We start from the raw sequence: 22,485 nt of genomic DNA, 5'->3' as shown, positions 1-22,485 counted from the left end.
AATTGCCATTATAGTTTGTATTACATTTGAAATTTATCAAATGTATAACTAAAAATTTTAATTTTTCGAAACGCTTTTTAATGAATTGAATTTGATAATAGAAAAAGATATTTTAAAAAAATCATTACATATTATATTTATTTTAAGTGCTTTAGAGGATTTTTATTTCTAATAATGTTTATCAAAATTATAACTAACACATTTAAATTTATCAAAAATTTGTTAAGAAATTAATTTAATAAACTTTTTGACTCAATCGAAAAGATAAAATTTAAACTTTTTAAAAACATGTTAATTTATAAACAATTAAGCATAATTAAATAATAAGTTTTAAGAGATTATTATTTTAACAATGATTAAAAATAATAATATTTTGAAAAGTTAGCTTAAATATCTAACATAATTATTGTGAACAATAAAATATATTTTAATATGAAAAAAGTACATTATAAAAGTTTCATGAAAAACAATATATTATATTCTACCAAAGCACGAGATACACTTAGTGGCATTAAAAATTGTTAACTAAAATACAAAATATTTTAATATTTTTATAAATTAGCAATTTGAGAAAACTCTAATCTTGATCTCAGTCTGGTTTATTTTTAAGTGTCAAAATCTCAGTCAAATCCATTTATTTATTTACGACCCTGATTCTAGCTGACAAGTACGGGATCTCATCTTTTTAACCATGCCAGATTAATAGTTAAACTGTAAATTTTGGTTTTTTTATCCTAATAATAATAAAATAACTTAAATAATATGCTCTTAAGATTATTTATCAAAATGATATGTTTATTTCAATATTTTACCGGTGTTACCTAATAAATTGGCGACATCATACTGAAACATGATGACTTAAAATATTCAAAACCTGATATATAAGTTGACAGTGCGTCGGCACCAAACTTTAAATAAAGTAAATTGTTTCCTAAACTCTTTTTGTTTATTATTTCTTTTATTTCTCTTTAACACAAAAAATAGAGAGACTTTTATCAATTAGTCTATAAAGTTTTTTTACTAAAGAGTATTTTTGTAAAAAATCGATTTCAACTAGAAATAAATTTTATTTATTTTAAAAAATAATTTTTTGTTCAAATAATTTTTTAAAATAATTTTTGAAAAATTATTCCGACAAGAATAAAAGAATTTGAACAAAATTATTTTTGAAAAATAAATAAAATTTATTTCCAATAGGAATCAATTTTTTACAAAAAGAAAATTTGATAGAAATTTTTTGAGTAATTGGTAAGAAACTTCTATTTTTTGTATTAAAAGAAAATAAAAGAAAATAATAAATAGAGAAAGTTTATGAAGCAGTTTAACTTATTTAAAGTTTGATGCTCTCACACTATTAACGGACCTAACAATTCTTTTTAACAACCAATCAAAATGAGAAATTTACATATCAAATCCTTGCATATTTTAAGTCAATATATTTTAATCTTGTGTCACTAATTTACCCCAACACTGACAAAATACTGTAGTAAAAGTACTATTTTGATAAATAATTTTATGGATATATATTTAAATTATTAATTTTTTTTATATTATTGATGTAAGAAAAGCCGTATTTTTTATTATTATTACTTCCCACTCTGGCCTCACATGAAAACAAGCAAGGACGGACTCAGTTGATAGTTGAGATGCACAATACACCTCAACTAAAGCGCGTAAGAAACACCTATTCTTCACCGTCGGCCAAGTCTTCGGCTTATACCATTAAAATTCCGGTGTTTTATCCACGTGGAAATACAGCGCGTGGATATGGGTCCTACTAAACGATCCAGTCATTCAATCAATATACCCCTTCGAGTACCTTCTCAATGGCAACACAATAAAAATAAAATAAAATAAATTTTCCTTCACAAGGTTAAGCCACGTGTAAAGTGTATTACACGTGTCAAAAATGACACCCCTCTTCACACGTACGAACGGGCAAAAAAACCACAAAACAACATAGGCATGGCCTACCTTCTCTTGAATCGAAAAACCGAAGGGGATTCAATGACGAAATTTTAACGTAAGGCATCAACCATTGTGATGATGCCACGTGTATCCTCTCATTTTATGTTTCCTCTATAAATAAGCCTCCTAGTCCCAAGCTTTGAAGCACAAAATTCTGGGGCAAAAGAGAAATAAAAACAGTTTCATTTCCATTCTAAGTTTGTGTTTTTGATTTGCCTTTTGTGGGTTTTTTTTAAAAAAAATTCAGCAAAAATGTTTATTGAGAGTTTTAAGGTAGAGAGCCCCAATGTGAAGTACACGGAGAATGAAATTCAGTCTGTTTACAACTATGAAACTACAGAGCTTGTTCATGAGAACAAAAATGGAACCTATCAATGGGTTGTTAAACCCAAAACTGTCAAATATGAATTCAAGACTGATATCCATGTCCCTAAATTGGGGTTAGAATCCAAATCTGCCCATCATTTGTTTTTTTGCCATTTCGATTTTGATTATTTTGATTTTATTTATTTATATGTTTTAGGGTGATGCTTGTGGGATGGGGAGGAAACAATGGTTCAACCCTCACCGGAGGTGTTATAGCTAACAAAGAGTGAGTTTTGTACTTTCTAGATAAAAGATCTGATTAATTTTGATTTGTTTTCTTTTCTCCTTTTTTTTTTTTTTTTGGATTTTTGAGATATGGGTAATGATGGGTTTTCTCAGGGGTATCTCTTGGGCTACTAAGGACAAGGTACAACAGGCTAATTACTTTGGTTCATTGACTCAAGCATCAACGATCCGAGTTGGGTCTTACAATGGAGAAGAGATTTATGCTCCATTTAAGAGTCTTCTTCCTATGGTATACGAATTATAAACCCAGATTTAGTTTTTAATTTACTAGTTTGCTACTTAATGCTTAATGCTTGATAAATGAATGAATAAAGGTGAACCCAAATGATATTGTGTTTGGAGGATGGGACATTAGTGACATGAACCTAGCTGATGCAATGGCTAGGGCCAAGGTTTTCGACATTGATCTGCAAAAGCAACTGAGACCCTACATGGAATCCATGGTCCCACTCCCTGGAATCTACGATCCTGATTTCATTGCTGCTAACCAAGGTGAACGTGCCAATAATGTCATGAAGGGGACCAAGAAAGAACAAGTTCAGCAGGTCATCAAAGACATCAGGTATATAATCAACTCCAACCCTCCAAACTGTATTTGTTAAGCTTGTAGAACAGGAAAAGTAGCTGAATTTTTTAACATTTGATTGGGTAAATCAGGGAGTTCAAAGAGAAAAACAAGGTGGACAAGGTTGTTGTACTCTGGACTGCAAACACTGAGAGGTACAGCAATGTCATTGTGGGGCTAAATGACACCGTGGAAAGCCTTATGGCTTCTTTGGAGAAGAATGAATCAGAGATTTCTCCTTCCACTTTGTATGCTATTGCTTGTGTTCTTGAAAATGTTCCTTTCATCAATGGCAGCCCACAAAACACCTTTGTTCCAGGTTCTTAATTTAGCTCAGCTGTCTTCCTAATTTTATAAATTGTAATGACGAGTAAATGTAATAACCTCTACAAGTGACTCTTATTGTATTCAGGGTTGATTGATTTGGCTATTCAAAGGAACTGTCTGATTGGAGGAGATGACTTCAAGAGTGGCCAGACCAAGATGAAATCTGTCCTCGTGGATTTCCTTGTTGGGGCTGGTATCAAGGTATAAATCTTTTGACTTTATGGCACTATCACCGTAATTGTTATAATAAGCAATTAGTACCAATATAATTGAAGTAAAAAGTTTAAGTGTTTGGTAGCTTATGTGTCAATAAAATGTAAATAATATGACATTGATAGGTGGTTGTACTAATGGTGATGATAAATTGACAGCCAACATCGATAGTGAGTTACAACCATCTGGGAAATAATGATGGCATGAATCTGTCAGCACCCCAAACCTTCCGTTCCAAGGAGATCTCAAAGAGCAATGTTGTTGATGACATGGTTTCAAGCAATGGAATCCTCTATGAGCCTGGTGAACATCCTGATCATGTTGTGGTCATCAAGGTAAATATTTTTTTACCCATCTGTGTCTGTTTCGGCACTTGTGAGTGGTGACCTTAAAGCTTTTTTGCTTGATTGGTCTTAAAATGTGTACTTTGTCTTCCTTGTATTATAGTATGTGCCGTATGTGGGAGACAGCAAGAGAGCCATGGATGAGTACACATCAGAGATATTCATGGGAGGCAAGAACACCATTGTGTTGCACAACACGTGTGAGGATTCCCTGTTGGCTGCTCCCATTATCCTAGATTTGGTTCTCCTTGCTGAACTTAGCACCAGGATCCAGTTCAAGGCTGATGGAGAGGTATGACCCTTAGAACTTTGTGGACTCTTCTGGGTTGACCCTTAACACATATTTATGCAAAAACATTGATGTTGAATTTTGGTTTTGCAGGGCAAGTTCCACACTTTCCATCCTGTGGCTACAATCCTCAGTTACCTCACCAAAGCCCCTCTTGTGAGTCCAAAGCATCCCTTTGTCTTTTCCTGTAACTCTGGCCTACTAAAAATATAATAATAATTAATAATAAAACGGGGGTGGGGAGGGGTGACACCTTCACCAATAAAACATTGATATTATTGTCTTGAATTAAATGTTAACTCAACTGTTTATGGTTTAAGTGGGAAACAAGGAATCGCAAATTCACTTTATGGTGCCTCTTTGTGATATATTTCATGTGACCATCAATGATTTTATGTAAAGCTGCTTCTGTCTATTTCACGTGAAGCAACTGGTGAGGGGGGACACAATATTGAATTAAAGTTTGTGAACTTTTATGTCAAATTTCAGTTCAAGAATGTGAATAGAATCATGAGAATCACTTGAATCAGAAGTCAAGTGATTGTGAAGAAATTTACTGAGAACTGACATTGTTTTGGCAAAAAACAGGTTCCACCAGGCACACCGGTGGTGAACGCACTGTCCAAGCAGCGTGCAATGCTGGAGAACATACTAAGGGCCAGCATTGGCTTGGCTCCTGAAAACAACATGATTTTGGAATACAAGTGAAAAAGTTGAGAGAAAAGTGGAACAAAGCTTTGGTTCTTAGAACTTTAGGACCATTTTCCCTTTCTCTGTCGTTTTCATAAAAGCTGTGGTTACTGTTGTCACAGATTGTAACGGTTGTATGATGGTTTATGCTATGCTTCTTTTTTTCTCATTTATTTTCAAGTGGCGCTCATGTTTGTAGCTCACTCTTGAGCCAAGCACCTCTTTTGTGGAAATAGATATGATAGTATGAATTTTCGTAACTGGACAATCTTTTATTGCTCTTATCATATGGTTTGATACAAGGCCAAGAATCACTTTGGATTGAAAATTGACATTGATAATTTGATTGGATTAATCAATGCATCATTAAAAAGGCCTAGTCTTTTTAGCCAAAAATAAAAGGACCAATGTTTGAGTATGGTCCCCCTGCCACTCACCGTTCTCTCAATGCCTGACATGTGGTGGGCTCTCGAGATTATGGTACAGTGGGGGACATGATTGTCACACATTCAAGTCCATAAATTGAGAATTTATAACATGGATGGATCACGCAACTAGCCACTTATCAATGTAGGATAGTGGTCCCTTATACATTTTAACCTTTGATAAGGATCTTATGCTATATAATTGGTAAATTTTGTGAGAACTCCTAGCCAAACAGCAGCTGTTCTATTTCACATGTGATCGTCTGTCTCTGAGAATCGAGTACCAAGGAATCTAAAAAAGTAGTTGAATGATTGCTTATTTATACAGTTTATAGGACTTTGTAAATTTGCAAGCGTGTTTCCGGAGTACGTGCCACTGTAGTAACCATTGGCTATGGTTACCAATGCTCATGGTTAGCCAGCATGATAACGTTTCTGTTGGTTGGACCACAAAAATTAAGCCATGGGGTCCCCCAATCTTAAATAGATTTCAAGTAGGGGCAAATGGGATGGCTTCGGCGGGCTCAGATCGGGCTTTCTTTGGATTCAGATTTTTTTGAGATTATTTTTTTTTAGATTTAGGCTCGGATCAAGCAGATTTTGATGGATTAAAATAATTTTAAATTTTCATATTATAAATATTTTAATTTTAAAGATAATAATTCATTTTATTTTTATTTGATGACAATGCAATTCAGATTTACCTTATAAAAATATAAATTATATATTTAAATTGCTCATTGCATGTGTAAAATTTATTATATAATATATATTAATTGATGAAAATATCTTTTATTGTTATATTATATTGACAATAGATTAACTTTTGTTTTTCTTATTAATTTTATAAACTCAACACTCATGTTCCAAAATATTTATTTTAAATCCAAAATTTATTATAATAAGCTCAAACACAAATAATATATCTATTATTATTCTAAAATCTAATCCAAAATAAAAGAAGGGTAAACTACAAAAATAATCACTCAACTATGCCTTTGGTTCTATTTTGGTCACTCAACTATTAATTTTATCAATTTAGTCACTAAACTTTTCGAAATTAAACATTTTAGTCACTCTCCTGTTAGTTGTCGTTAGATAAGTGATAAAAAGCTAACATGAGCTTTTTTTATTGGTCTAATAATAAATTTAGCCTTTCAAAGTTTACACATTCTATCAATTTGATCTTAAATATAATACATTCAACAATTTTAGCTTTTAATGTTTACAAAATCTCCTTTTAGTTTAAATTCTAAAAATTCAACAAATTTAATGCTCAACATTTATATAATTTTTAGATTTAATTCTAATTCTAGAAATTTCAAAAATATTTTTCTAAAAAATATATCAGATAAAATATATCTTTTCCTTTTTTTTAAATCACATCATACAATCAGTTTTACAACATTTAAAAAAAATCTTCGATTCAAACATGGGTCAACTAGTGGCCAAAAAAAAAACATGGATGAATGTAATTGCAAGAGTCTAAATCTAGTTACGAAAATGAGATAGAATGCCATTATGAGACTCAAGAAGGAAGGGGCAGGGTACTTAAAATTCCCAGTAAACAAGTTTCTGTACCATAAAGTAATGGAGACCTGCCAAAGCAGACAACCTTGAGCTGTAATTTATCTATTAAAAGGGTGCTGAGAATAGGTGTTAGAGCCATCACAGCACTTCCTAAAATCCAGACTAGTAAATTTTGGGTAATCTATAAAAATAGTCAGTTTTATTTGCCTCAAGATTACATTTTAGTCACTTATGTTATTATTTTGTTACGAAGTGATCACTCTACCGCTAAGTTCCGTTATCTCTCTAACGGTAATCCTACGTGGCAGTCTAACTAGATTTTAAGTGCAACTTGAATTTCTAAATAGGATGAAAATAGATTTTTAATTAAAAAATTTAATTAATTAAAATTTTTAAATCTAAATCTTAACTAAAAAAACTGTTCATCTCCTCTTTTTAATTTTTCTTCCATCTCTTCTTTTTTTTCAATGGTTTTTTTTTTCTCATTTGACTGGAAAAATTATTATTAAGATCAAAATAGTTGAAATCAAATTGACTGCTTCATATAGATGGATTCAATGGAGGGTTCAAGTATGTCTTATTTGCATTCCTCTATCTCTTTTATTCAATACTGAAAAACAAAAGATTGGATTTTTTACTGTTTAATGAAAACCCTAAATTAAAATTCTTGATATTTTCTTCTACTTTTTGAAATTGTTTGTAAACATGTATTTTATTTTACGTCAGTAGACATCCCATAAAATGCAACCAGAAACATGTTTTCATGAACATGTTTCATTCAAGCTAATTTTAAAATTTTCAGAAAAGGGTTGTTACTTTCACAGTTCATGTTCCTAATTATTATATTTTCTAGTTCTTTCACAGTTCTTAAATAATTGGTTTCTCAATCAAATTTTTTCTGATCTGAATCAACTTGTATGTTCACAATCTCTTTGTGGGTATTCTAGATTATTCTTTCTTATTGCTGATTTAAACTATTTTGATCGTAATAATAGTTTTTCCAGTCAAATGAAAAAAAAAACCATTGAAAAAAGTAACAGACAGAAGAAAAATTAAAAAGAGGAGATGAACAGTTCTTTTAGTTAAGGTTTAGGTTTGAAAATTTTAATTAATTAAAAATTTTAATGAAAAATCTATTTTCATCCCATTTAAAAATCCAAGTTAGCACCTAAAATCTAGTTGGACTGCCATCTAGGATTACTATTAGAGAGATAACGGAACTTAATGGTAGAGTGATCACTTCGTAACAAAATAATAACATAAGTGACTAAAACGTAACATTTTAAACATAAATGATTAAAATATAATCTGAGCCAAACAAAAGTGACTATTTTTGTAGATTACCCGTAAATTTTTTATTAGCCTTGAAAATATAGCAATGGCGAATGCCATCATGCATTCAACTATGCTTCTTCTGCTTTAGGGTTTGCTAAGGCTATCTTCAAACCCACAAGTCTCTCTTTTATGTTTTTGTTTTTCTCTTTTTCAAGGTTTAATGTAAGATGCGTGCATTGATCTTAATGCATATTATATGTTGCAATTTTTTTTTCAAATATTTGTTTAATACAAAGATATTAACGAATTGATGTGTTTTTAAATTTCAGCTCGAAAATGACACCAACACTTTTATTGAATATCCTTATTAAAAAATGGAATGAACGTAACTATAATGAATGGAAAAGGAATCTCATGATTGTCTTAAGCTGTGAGAAACTCAATACGGTTCTTGATAGGGCTGTAATTGAACCGAACTTGAATGAACAAACCTCTGTTCATATTCGTTTGTTTATTTTTAAGTTTTTTCGTGTTCAGTTTGTGTTCGTTAATAATTTCAATTTTTTGTTCATGTTTGTTTATTTAAAATTATGTGTGTTCATGTTCATTTATTTAATGTTCACGAACATGTTCATTTAACTTAATTGAATATGTTCATGAACATTAAACGAACATGTTCAAGAACATATAATCGAACATGTTCATGAACAATGTTAATAAATAATAAACAAACAAATGACAAATAATACATACATACATACATACATATGTTGTTTAGATATAAAATAGTCAAATATAAATATTAATAATTATATTATAAATGAAAAAATGACAAACCAAGATAATTTTATTAATATATACTAATGGAATTTTTATAAGAAAAATATCATTAATAAATAAATGAGTCAATAAACGAGTTTGTTCGTGAACATAAACGAACCGAACAGACCTCTGTTCGTGTTCATTTGTTTATTAAACGAACATTATACTAATGGTTCACGAATAGTTCATTGAACATTCTGTTCATTTACACCCCTAGTTTTTGATAATAAATGTCCTCCGGCTAACCAAGCTGAGGTTAGAAATCACTAGAAAGAATTAAATAAGATAACTCATTACTATATGCTGGCAAGCGTGACTAGTACTCTTTATAAGCAACTAGAGAGCTGTGATTTTGCCAAAGCAATATTGGTCAAACTAGAGGACATGTTTGAAGGCTAAACTGTATTGGCTCACAGTCAATTATAACTACTTTGATTAATGTCCAACAAAAACTCGATACTTAGGTCAAATACCACATGATTACGTTTATGAGTTACTTTGTCGAGGTTGCAAATAATGAGGTCAATTTGGACTAGAACACAAATTGAAACGGTGTTTAAAAGCTTGCCCAAGGACCGAAGTTGAATAGATCCTAAATTCATTTAGGGATTTATTCACTTGTGACGTTCATAGTGTGGCATACCTTAATCTTGAGTGGATGATGGACGATGTATGTGTGACTTGTATATTTTGATGTAAGTAAAAGCCTAAATTCAAATAGATAAAGAATCGAAAGTTGATGCGTTGGGTATACAGCTTCTACAGTATGTAGCATCATTTACATTAGTGGAATTACATGATAAATGAAAAGTAAATAGTCTTTTTTTATGGTAAAATTGTTATGACTTTAACGAAATTAGAATTGGGTTAAGAAAATAATTTAATTAGAAAATTAATTTAGTTAATTTAATTAATTAATTAATTAACATTTATTTTGAGAAATATAAAATGAATATTGTGTTGGATTAAATTATAAAATGTTTGGTCAAAAGTCTAAGAAGCACATATAATTGGACTCAATACATGATAAGCTTAAATCCCCTCACATTACATGATAAGGGTGGCAACCCTAGTAGTTGTTTCTAGGGTATGCCATCTACCACTGCTTCAATTGGAGTTGGAGTGTGTTTTCTGTGTAAATAATATTTTTTGTTTAAACCTTAATCAACTAGTATTCTTCTATCTCTTCCGATAAATAGATGACATCGGTTGACCCAATAGATACACTTCTTGATTATAGAGATAACATTATTCTGCCAAAAAATGGTTGTAATTTATTTACTTAGAATAAATTCTATTTTTTGAGAATTACGGTCTTTACCGATTTCCATTTTCCTACTAAAAGTAATAATATCATTACTTATTCTATGTTTAGTTCATGTTGCTCAAACCCACGCTTGAAGTAATTCGTAGAACAAGGATGTAACACCCCGTACCCGAGTCCGTTACCGGAGTCGAACACAAGGTGCACACAGACTTAACTTAATTGTTTTCACAGTCCATAAAAAAAATTTTCCAGACTAGCTGGTTACTGCGTCACTGTCGCCTTAAAAATCATATCTTGAGTTTTAAAGCTCAAAAATCAGTTTCGTAATTTTTCTCTGAAACTAGACTCATAAGTCCATTAACATATTTTTTTCTAGAATTTTTGGTTGGGCCAATTAGTACAGTTTATTAGTTAAAGTCTCCCCTAATCCAGGGTTCGACTATACTGACCTTCACGCATTACGAATTGGATATCTCCCTGTACAGGGCTTCAATACTGATGCCGTTTGTTTCTATAGAAACTAGACTCAGAGAGGAATCTATACATATATGGTATGACTCCTAATTATCTCTGGTTAATTTATAATGAATTTCCAAAGTCGGAACAGGGGATCCAGAAACCGTTCTAGCCCTGTTTCACGAGAACTTTAATATCTCTTAACATATAACTCATATGACTGTTTCGTTTCTTCCATATGAAAGTAGATTCATCAAGGTTCATTTAAATAATTTATTCACTATTTAATTCCATTCCTAAAATTTTTAGTGATTTTTCAAATCCACACCACTGCTGCTGTCAGCATCTGTTTTCAAGGTAAACCTTACCTATTTCGTGGTTTCCATGGACCAACTAGAGTTTTGTCATACATAGGTCCACATATGATCATATTTAGCCATTCCAAGGGCTGATCATTGCCAACACTTCCATTCCAGTCCATAGTCACATCATGAAACCTTATATATATACATAAACACAAATGGTCTAATACCATACTCCACTTTTACGAGCCATTTTCGCATGGCTGTACACACATACATCACAAAATGTACTTGAAAAAAAACAGCAAAGGGTAGTCCTATACATGCCATATCCAGAGTTCAACTAAAAGAGTACCAAAGGGCTTTGATAGTGTGGATGACTTCGACTTCGATGATCCCGAATCCGATAGCTAACGAGCAAAATCTATAAAACAGAGAGCCAAAGCAACGGGGTAAGCATTTTAATGCTTAGTAAGTCTCAAGTAATGAAATCAGCTTTGACTAAAGTATTACATTCACATAGCTAAATGAATCACTTTAGTAATACACATTCTCATAATCATACTTACTTCACACTTCATCAACATATACACACACAAGGTATCAACCTATCTAAGAGCCGAAAGTTCGTTAGTCGATCGAACGAACACTATTTCAAACGAATCAACTTTTCCGATGCACATGTAAACATACCTTATCGTATGGGTTTTTCGAGCGTATTAATTGAATTTATTACAGCACCAAAACGCTCACCTTCAACCGAGCTTCTTCGGAATTTAGCCGGATATAACCACAAGCACAATTGCCTTCGGGTCTTAACCCGGATTTGGTAACTTGCACAAATGCTTTCGAGTCTTAGCCCGGATATAACAACTCGCACGAATGCCTTCGGGTCTTAGCCCGGATATAATCACTAGCATAAATGCCTTCGGGACTTAGCCCGGGTATCATTCAAATGCTCATGTACACATATATCAATAATCACGACACATCCATATTTCATTCTCGTTATTAAGTATCAAACACAAAACATTTATCAAACCTTTCCAATTTCGGCTCAATAGCCACACACAAAGAGCATGATTTCAATTGACTTTATAACTTAGTCCCTACGCACATTCGGCTGTCCGCCATAATATGACAAATCATTTCAATATAATTCAAGTAGGGTCGTTACTCGAAGACTTACCTCGGACGTGGTCGAACGATTTCGACGGCTATTCGACTACTTTTTCCTTCCCTTTATCGGATTTAGCTCCCTTTGCTCTTGAGCTTAATTTAACAAATAAATTGATTTAATCATTTGAGCATCGAAGAGGAATTCAAGGTACTTAGCCCACATATTTTCATTAGACATTAAAGTCACATATGTACGGAAATCATGAATCAACTCAACACATTAGTTAGTACTCTCCTTAGTCAATTTTCTAAGCCAAGAATAGGCATCAATATGCTTGCCTCTAACCGAATGCATGCACACCAATTCCCCTCATGTGGCCGAATATGCATGTCCATGTTGAGGCCAATTATACACTTAATACCACACAAAACAGCATACATTTTACTAACTAACGATTCCATATTGTAACTCAATGCACATCTATCATTTCCTTCATAACCAAACATCATCATAAGTAAATATATACCTTGAGATAGTATATATGTCATACCAATACATCATGTGCAAACATATATACATATATATATGCTAGAGCCGAATCTCAAGTTGATTGTAACTAAACATGAACATAAATCCAAAACACAAATCTTACTTTCCATGCAATGAGCATAAACCATACTTATGGATGTACCATGGCCGAATACATCACAACACCATAATTTTTGGTCATGATTAAACAAAGAACTTAATGTCTTACTCAAAAATAATAAAAAGAAAGTCCAAGAGCCATCAATCCACCATCACATGTATCATTAGCAAGCTTCATATTTAACATGCAATGGCATTAACACAAAATCCACCTTGGCCAAATACCATCCCCATGATATAACAAAGATTTGAACCATGGGCTAATAAGAGCATCAAGCTATCAACTAAAAACATGCATGAATCTCATGGCACAACCTCAAACATACCTTAATCTAGATACAAGTATGGCCAAACCTCCTCCTAATCCTCTTCCAAACCAAGCATGAAGCAAAACTCCTTCCTTCTTCCTTGGTATTTTCGGCCAAAAGGAGTGAAAAAGGATGAACAATTTTCTTTTTCTTTGCTTTTCTTCAACTCACGGCAAAGGGGAGGGGGAGAAGCCTTCACACACATTTTTTTTTCATTTTTTATTACCATACAACTTATTTTATTTATTCCAACATAAACCACTTACAAAACATGTTTCATGACATGTTTTGCCCATCCCCCTTTGTCATGGCCGGCCACTTGTTCTTAAATGGGGAAATTTGACATGCAAACCCCTCATTTTTTGCATGCATGATCAACTAGTCATCACACATTTCCCTATCATACTTTCAAAGTTTACTACTAGGTCCTTTCTAGTGAAATTCACATTTATAACTCTAAATCAAAACATCAAAAATGTCACACATGAGTTAACACACATTATAGGCATCAAAATAAATTTTAAATTATTTTTATGCCTCGGTTTTGTGGTCCCGAAACCACATTCCGACTAGGGTCGTTTTAAGGCTGTCACAAAGGATAGTAGAAAATGTCATTTGGTTGAAAGCAATGATGAATTCGCACAAAGCACATGTACTTTTCAGTAAAAGTTGTTTTGCTATAAATATCACAAATCAATTCAATTTTTTAACTTTTCAAATTTCAACTATAACTGCAAACCTTTTTCTTAACCGAATTTTTCCAACAAATAATTGCTCTCATCAATGAGTATTGCGATTTTCTTTGTTACAGTCACTGTAATAGAATTAAACTTGGTAGAACCAATAGACTCATCGTTACTATGAGGTGTACTAGAATCAGAATCCATGAAGACTTCATGGGATTACCAACAAATTTACAATCTCAAACATACAGCAACTTTAAAGTTTTCATGCCTCATCACCATGGCCTTTTGTGTATAACAAATGATCTCACGGCATGTCCATTGATGCACAAGTTGGAATTGCATGCAAATTATCTGGGTTTTGCAGCTCTTTTCTTTTCCCATCAATTTTGAGTTTTTGACATTCCTTGATGTGGAAACATATCCCTGGAATTCCATTACCATCTGAACTTCTAAATCCAGATAAATTGCCATGAACAGGCAAAACAAAGATTCATATGACTGTTATGATTAAAGATACATTATGACAAACTGAAAGTCATTTGGTAAGAACAGATGTAATACATGAAGCTAGAGCTGCTGGATTTTGTCTCCAAAACACACACAACAACCGGAAACACTGATGGGCTAATGATTTTTCAAGGCTAAAGATGGCGCAAGCTAATTTCATTTAAAAGAAAATAATGGGCCTGGCTATATAATGTCAATTGTTTGCCCATTGATTCACAAAATCTAATGCAACAATACCCTATTGAACTAGCATTACCAAGGAACATGTATTTGTGTTCTCATGCATATATGATTAGGGATGCAGACAGGGTGGAAAATTATTTTTGGGTGAAAATTAAATTGTATATATTTATAATTTTAAGAGATTAAATCAAATTTTTATTATTTTGAGGGTTAAAGTATAATTTTATCATTACTAATTTAAAAGTTTATAGATTATAAAGAGACTTAAATGAAATTTTTTTATTTTAAAGTTATGCCCTTACCAATCCTAACTTCACCATTAAATACAATACTTTAAATACTGAACTTTAATCTGATTTAAATAACATCTAATTAAACCTATTAATACGATGATTAAATTAAATTTTATACCTAAAAATTTATAATTTATGTCGGAAAATATTTATCAGGGTTATCATTTCAAATGAATACAGTGACGATGCCAGCAGCAGAAAGTTTAGCATGCTTATTTTTTTTTTTACTTTTTCATATTAATTTCATAAACTCTTCTAAGTACAATTTTTTAAAATATTAATATATTTTTTCATTTGTAAGCTTCTTGTGCGCCTACACTTCAATGATTACTAAAAGGCTTTGATAGATGGCTGTTAATTAAATCTTCTCAATATATTGCAAATCTTTTATAGTAATAATAAAATATGGTTTTGAGATCGAATTTTAAATCAATGTTATTTTTTTTTTTTGATATTAAGTGACCGGGGATTTTATTAGAATGAAAAGGAAAAGAACTTGAGACCCAAGAGATCCTTAGACCCAAGCCCATTACAACACTAAACTAAAGAAGACCAAAAAGCCGGCCTCATTATCTGGCATGATAATAATGTCTTCTAACCAGCAAATTAAACATGACTAAATGGATAAACCATAAATTAATAAAAAACAAACCAAAAAGAGGAAACCTAAAAAATATCTACCCCAGTCAATGTAAGAACTGCTGGATACCACTAAATTCTTGAGTTGTCGTTTCAAAATCCCATCCGTTCTTATCAGTAGCAGTTTCCAAAAACCAAAATAATCTATACCTGCTACCATCCTTTGATAATCTATTTCCCTCAAAAACTCTTTCAGTCTGGGTTCCTTTGCCAGTGCCTCCCAGAAGCAAACTCGTGCCGATTCAAATCTTCTCCCATCAGGTAAGTGGACTCCCTTCCAACAAGCGCAGTTTTTGCTATTCTATGTGCTTATGAGTTCCCCGATCTGTGAATATGCTGAAAAATAATCTCTTGAAAACACCTTTTTCTGTTCTGGATGTCATTGATAATGGCTCCAATCACTGATTTATCCGGTGAAGTCGTTTGGGATTTCTTAATAATTGTTTTAGAGTCTCCCATGATTGTTGCCGATTGTAAACCTAGTGAAATACCTAATTTTATACCCTCTAAACATGCATGTGCTTCTGCTGCAAATGAGGAGGAAATATTGTTGTGAATGATGGACTTTAAGGCCATGAGATTCCCCGTCATATCGCGAACCACCAGACCCGTCGCAGATGTGAAGCTACTACTATCAAATGCTCCATCAAAATAGATCCTCGTTCTCGGCATGTCTTCTTAGACTCTAAAAGGTCTGTTCATATTTACAGGTCTTTTCATTTTTCTGACCACTTCATGTTCTGACAGAGACCTCTGTATGCTTTGCGCTAACTCTCTATTGGTTGTGTTTTTCCTTTCATGCACGAACTGATTCCTGGAGAACCATATTAGCCATAAAGTATAACAAAAAATTCTACATTGGATGTCGTTTCCTCTCTTAAAAACCCAGGTTAGCCACTCCCACATACTTTGATTCATATTATTAACCACCCACTGTAAATGTATTAATCCCCATACATGCTATAGTTGCAGGACAGTCACGGAAGAAATGGGGGCTATCTTCTACCCAGGAACAACCTCGGCGGCATCCATCATTTGAAATTACTCTTTTGTACTGGAGATTAGCAAAATTCGGGATAAAATCCCTGGAGATTCTCCAAATAGTGATTGTAATTTTAGGGGGTAATTGTAGGCTCCATAACTTTCTGTAAAAGTCTTTCATTTCGGTCTGTAATAAATAATTCCTAGAACCCAGGCTAGCATTATAAGCACTGCGTACCGTGAATTCACCCGATAACTCTCCTTGCCAAACTTACGTGCCTTCATGATCGGTCTCTGCGAGAGGGATCTGCAAAATCTTCTGAGCAGCTTCCTCTTAAAAGGTACGGTTAATCAAATCTGTTCTCCACTTCCTATTTGCACTGTCAATAAGCTCCGAAACTAACTGTAAATCTCCTTTGATCTGTCTGCTATGTTCATTGATTGTGTCAATCCCTAGAATCCAGCTATCTTCCCATATAGAGATCTTATCTCCTCTGCCCACTCTCCAACCCAGCCCTTTTAGGAGTAGTCCCCTTGCTGTCCAAATACTCTTCCAGGTGAGTGAAGGTAAATTGCCCAACTCTACACTTAAAAAATTTGAATTCGGATAGTATTTAGCTTTTAAAACTCTTGCTAACAAAGAATTTGGATACCAAAATTTCTAAAACCTAAACCACCATTTTCTTTTAAATCACAAAGGTTTTTCCAAGTGCACCAATGATTACCCCTTTTTCTGTGGCCCTTCTGCCACCAGAATCGTGCGACAATACTTACTTTTGAATTCATCACATAGGGCCTTAGGCAATAAAAAACAGGTCATCGTGTAAATTGGTATCGCCTGTAAAATGGCCTTCACAAATACTTCCTTCCCCCCTTGAGATAAAAGCCGATTGCTCCAATTATCAGTACGTTTTCGGAGTCAGTCCTTCAAGTTTTGAAAGGATGCCTTTTTCCTCCTGCCCACCAAACTCAGCAACCCCAGGTAATGCTCTGGTGCGTTCGAACTGCGGACCCCTAGCAAATTAAGAACCAAGCTCCTATCATCTTCCGAGGTATTCTTACTGAAAAAGACTGTTGATTTGTCAAAATTAACAATTAACACACTGACTTGAACAAAATTTATACTCCCACAAAATGTCTTTGAATAACGTTGCAACCCTACTTATGGCCTCCCCAAATAAAATACAATCATCAGCAAACAAAAGATGTGATACCTGTGGCTCGCTTCTACTAACATTAACACCTTTAAAGAGCCTGCTATTCATTGCTAGCCTCAATAGGCTCGACAGACCCTCCCCACATAGGAGGAATAAAAATGGGTTTAACGGATCACCTTGTCTAAGTCCTCTGGTTGGGAAAATTTTTTCCCTAATATGCCCATTTATAACTACTGAATAAGAGACCTTTGAAACACATTTCATAAGGGCATCTACCCACTTCATATCAAACCCCATTTGTAGTATGACTTCTGTCATAAAAGCTCATTCAACTCTATCCTATGTTATGCTCATGTCCAGTTTAACTGTCATATACCCTGTCTTCCCCGATCCCTTCGTGTTTAACTTATGCAATACTTCATATGCCAATAGCACGTTGTCTGATATTAATCATCCTGGCACAAAAGCACGTTGTGCTTCATCAATACATTTACCAATGGCACCTCGTAAACGATTAGTTAAAATCGTAGCCAGAATTTTATAGAGCACATTACACAAACTGATTGGTCAAAACCGTGTCATATTTGAGGGGCTGGTGACTTTCGGAATAAGTACTATATTTGACTTTCGGAGTAAGTACTATATTAGTATAGTTCACAGCACTAATCTCCATATTCCCATTAAGAATTTGAAGACAAAAAGAAATGATATCTTCTCCAACGATATGCCAATATTCATGATAAAAAAAAGGTGAAAAGTCGTCCTCCCCTGGTGCCTTTGTGGGTCCCATTTTAAAAACTGTTGTTGTAATCTCCTCCCTGGTATATTTTGCAGTAAGCTTTTGATCATCTTCATCGAATATACAATGCTCAATCCCAGATAACAAATAGTCGTAACTACCTCTACCTCCTGCTGAAAATAAACTTTGAAAATAAGATCTAGCACTACCCTCTATTTCTTGCAATTCTACCATTTCGCTTCCATCTTCATTTTGTAATCTACGAATAAGGTTCATCTTTCGCCGTTGTGATGCATGACTATGAAAAAACGCTGTATTTATATCTCTAAATTTCAGCTAATTAAGTCGAGCCCTCTGTTCCCAATAACATTCATCTTTATCAATATTCAAGTTTAAATTAATTTTCGTATCAATCAGGCTAAATTCTCATCATCTCTCTCTACTTTAGACTGTTTTGCTAATTTTTCCATAAGGATTTGTTTTTTCTTTATCCTATTCATATGAATTTTCCCCCCCAATTGTTTCAAGCCTGTTTTTAAATTTTCCAGCTTCTACAACAAAACCCCTGAAGACTCCTTCCACAAACGTTTGACTTCATTAATAAAAGATTCCTCCAAAGACCACCAGGCCTCAAATTTGAAACCCTTATTCTTCAAGCGATCCATTCTTGTATTAATGAGAAGGGGATAATGATCAGAAAAAGTGTGCACTAAATGTTGGATTTACACCTTCAGGAACATAGCAATCCATTCTGTGTTGGCAACCCCTCTGTCTAACCGTTCTCGAATGTTCGTCTGTGGTACCTCTCTCCCAAGTGAACCAATTCCCACAAAAACTCACATCGTTTAGATGACATTTTTCCAGTGTTCTTCGGAAGAGTTTCATTCGTCTTTCATCTCTAGGCAATCCTCTTTTTTTCTCAAAACCATACATAATCTCATTGAAATCTTCACAAACTAACCAAGGAATATTCCTGTCAAATGCCAACCTTTTCAGAACAGCCCATGAATCAGCCCTATCGGACGCATAAAGGGATCCATAGAATCTCGTAAATCTCTAATTAGTCCCGTATTCCTTGTCCGTAACAATCACATCAATATGCCTCTTGGAAAAATTACGGAGTGTTATATTTATATTTAGCCTCAATGCTAAACACAAACCTCTTCGTGTACCGTCTGAGTCAACTTTAATACCATTCACAAAACCACAACTTTTATGAACTCACTCCATCTGTCATCTACTAAGCTTTGTCTCTATAAAGAGGACTATTTGGGGATTATATATCTTCAGTGAATGTCGAAGTCTTCTAATCGTCCGTGGTCTCCCCAAACCACGAACATTCCAACTTAAGATTTTCATTGCGTTTGGTCGGCTTGCCTCTTGGCAAACGCCGATGATAAAATATTAAAATCCACCGTACGCTTACTCATTGTCATTACATTGCCCCACTCTCCTCTTTCCCCGTTAGATCACTCGTTTTCCTTCTTGTTTGCTTTTTCCCCTTCTCTTCTGTTAAAATACCATCTTCTAAATCATGTTCCATGGTCGTTTGCATCTGATCAGCCCAAGAACTCTCTTGTCTGTGAGCTAAAGATGATGTTCCTCCTTCAATATTGAATCCCAGAATTGGATCAATAGATTTACCACATCTTCCCTTAGTATCTCCATTCCAAAAATCAAACCCCAAAGATCGATTATCCTCCTAAATTCCTTCTCGTTTCCCTTTCCTTTCATCCCGAAGCCATATGCTATTCATAGATACGGTTCTTCGGGATTGTGCTCGCAAAGATAAATCCCAATCCAAATCCCCAGAATCAACCCTTAACATCATTCTTTCCTCACAGAATGAATCATTATGCCCCAGTCGGTCACAGTAGAAACAAAAAAGTGATAAACGTTCATACTGATATTTAACAAACGAGCATCTCCTACACCACATAACCTTCTTCCTTCGTTTTAGAGGCCTCCTAATGTCAATCTATACCCTTACTCTCATGTAATTTTGACTTTCCTTCCCAAGATTTGAGCCATCATACTCCAAGAAAGTTCCAACAAAGTTTCCTAATTGCATTGCTAAATTTTCAAAAAAAATACCTTACTGGGACGTCATGAATTTGGACCCAAAAAGGGGAAATAATTAAAGGTACTCTTAATGGATCTTCCTCCCTTTTCAATTTATAAAGTATCAACAAGTGATTATTGAAAGTCTAAGGAGAACCTTTCAAAATCCTCTCCATATCTATACCATGAAAAAATTGAAAGAGATACCTTTTTTCTCCTAAATCTCTAACTTGAACCCCACAAACAGGATGCCACAGATTAGCCATAGTATTTTTCATAACTGGGAAGTGGATAATACTGGCAGTTAAAAAACACCCCACAAGCCTAAAATCTTCTACTCCTCTTTTTGTGGTTGGATCTACCTAAATCTGCAGTATTTCTTCCTCTTCCTCATTTAATGATAATTGTGCTAATTCAGTCTCCATGGACGCAGGTTTGAAGGTCAGAACTCAGACGACAGACTCCACTTGCAAAAATAAAGCGATGAAGAATCCCTTAAATTGAACAAGAAAAAAACAGACAAAAAAACTAAGATTAAACTTAAAAAACCAAATGACTCATGCTAGCGGCGGCAGACACATTTGTGCTAGGGTAGCAGACCTATTAATTTGTAGTTTTGTTGAAACTATTTTTAATACATCAAATCCAAGCTTTCATATAGTAGATATACTAAATCAATGTTATTAAACTTAAACACTTATGTTAATTTCACTCTTTATTTCATTCATATATTTAATTACTCTTATAATTTTTATCATTTCATATATGACACTAGTCTCAATATATAATGAACATATCTCGAGACACATATTATTAAATCTCAAAACATATATAGTACTTTATCACGAGATAGACAACATTAAAATTAAGAGTCTAAAATAGAAGAATTAAATCTCAAATTATAAAGGTCATTGTCTTGAGACATTAACTATATTGTTTCGAGAAATCATACTTCAAAGCTAGAGGTCTTGATAAATTTGAGTTAGGATTCGTATCTTAACTCCAAACTCAATCTCATATGATTGTGAGTCATTATATGTAGTTTCATTTAACCTCATTCATGTGCACAACATAATATTTATGAATTATGTCAAGCTCATTTATTTAACTTTAAGAAAATAGAGATGATAATAATTTGAATTGCTCTCACAATAAATATAATATCTCACATTTAGGTAAGTTGAATGCAAGGTGCCACACCATTAATTTTGCTGTTATATACATCCGTCATGATTATGTAGACCAGCATCCCTAATCATATATGCAGGAGAAGACAAATACATGTGGTTCCTTGGTATTGCTAGCTCAATAGGGTGAATCAATGGGCAAAAGAATTGACATTAGAGCTTGGCCCATTATTTTCATTTAATGAAATTAGCCCGTCTTTAGCCTGGAAAAATAATTAGCCCATCAGTGTTTCCATTTTGTGTGTGAGTTTCGAGACAAAATCCACCAGCTTTAGCTTATCGTATTACACGTTCCTTGGTACTGCTAATTTTTATATATTTTAAGATTAAATTTTATAAAGTTAATTATTTTATCTATTACCTGCCTCTAAAATTAAAAAATTTCACGAACAGTATTAAACATTAAAATATAATAACTAATAAATAAAAGCACATAACAGCTTTATAAATTCGGTTATGAAATTTTTAAAACTTTTATAACAAAACTATCAAAACTTTTCTTTTACATGTAAATATATATTTTTGTTTAATTTAATTCACTCATAAATCTCTTTTATTTTTAACAAATATCGCGTCATTCACTTTAACGTTTAACTTTTATTTTTAACTACAATTTAATATTATGGTATATGTAGAAACTAACGTCGATAATAACAATATAAAACGATCGCAAAGTAAAAAGAAAGAAAAATAAGAACACACGGATTTTACATGGAAATTCTTTCGAAAAAAATTACGGGTAAAGGAGAAGAAAATTCACTAATGTCAAATTCGAATGATACAAGAGGAGTTTAGACTAAATCTATTTATAGGTTGAAAAAATATTATTCTAATCAATGTTAAATAGATAAATTAAGTTTAGTAAAGTTGAAAAATCTTATTCTAATCAAT

The 22,485-nt window shown here is 33.2% G+C and overlaps 1 protein-coding gene and 1 long non-coding RNA gene across 2 annotated transcripts; both read left to right on the top strand.

Annotated features, from left to right (window-relative positions):
* Positions 1-1,987: 1,987 nt before the first annotated feature.
* On the top strand, positions 1,988-5,268 carry LOC108467035 (inositol-3-phosphate synthase). Its single transcript, XM_017767491.2, has 10 exons — positions 1,988-2,408; positions 2,492-2,560; positions 2,674-2,809; positions 2,895-3,142; positions 3,238-3,464; positions 3,558-3,673; positions 3,844-4,020; positions 4,133-4,321; positions 4,412-4,474; positions 4,907-5,268. Exons 1-10 carry the CDS (start codon positions 2,221-2,223, stop codon positions 5,024-5,026), a joined length of 1,533 nt encoding a protein of 510 aa, XP_017622980.1. The 5' UTR covers positions 1,988-2,220; the 3' UTR covers positions 5,027-5,268.
* Positions 5,269-15,457: 10,189 nt separating this feature from the next.
* On the top strand, positions 15,458-21,081 carry LOC108460750 (uncharacterized). The gene is made up of 4 exons (XR_001867648.2): positions 15,458-16,358; positions 16,436-16,791; positions 16,908-17,017; positions 20,841-21,081. It is a non-coding gene; the product is annotated as an uncharacterized LOC108460750 (long non-coding RNA).
* Positions 21,082-22,485: the final 1,404 nt, after the last annotated feature.

The sequence above is a fragment of the Gossypium arboreum genome, chromosome 2, assembly GCF_025698485.1.
Source record: "Gossypium arboreum isolate Shixiya-1 chromosome 2, ASM2569848v2, whole genome shotgun sequence".
Lineage (NCBI taxonomy): Eukaryota > Viridiplantae > Streptophyta > Magnoliopsida > Malvales > Malvaceae > Gossypium > Gossypium arboreum.
This window is presented reverse-complemented; position numbering and strand designations above follow the sequence as displayed.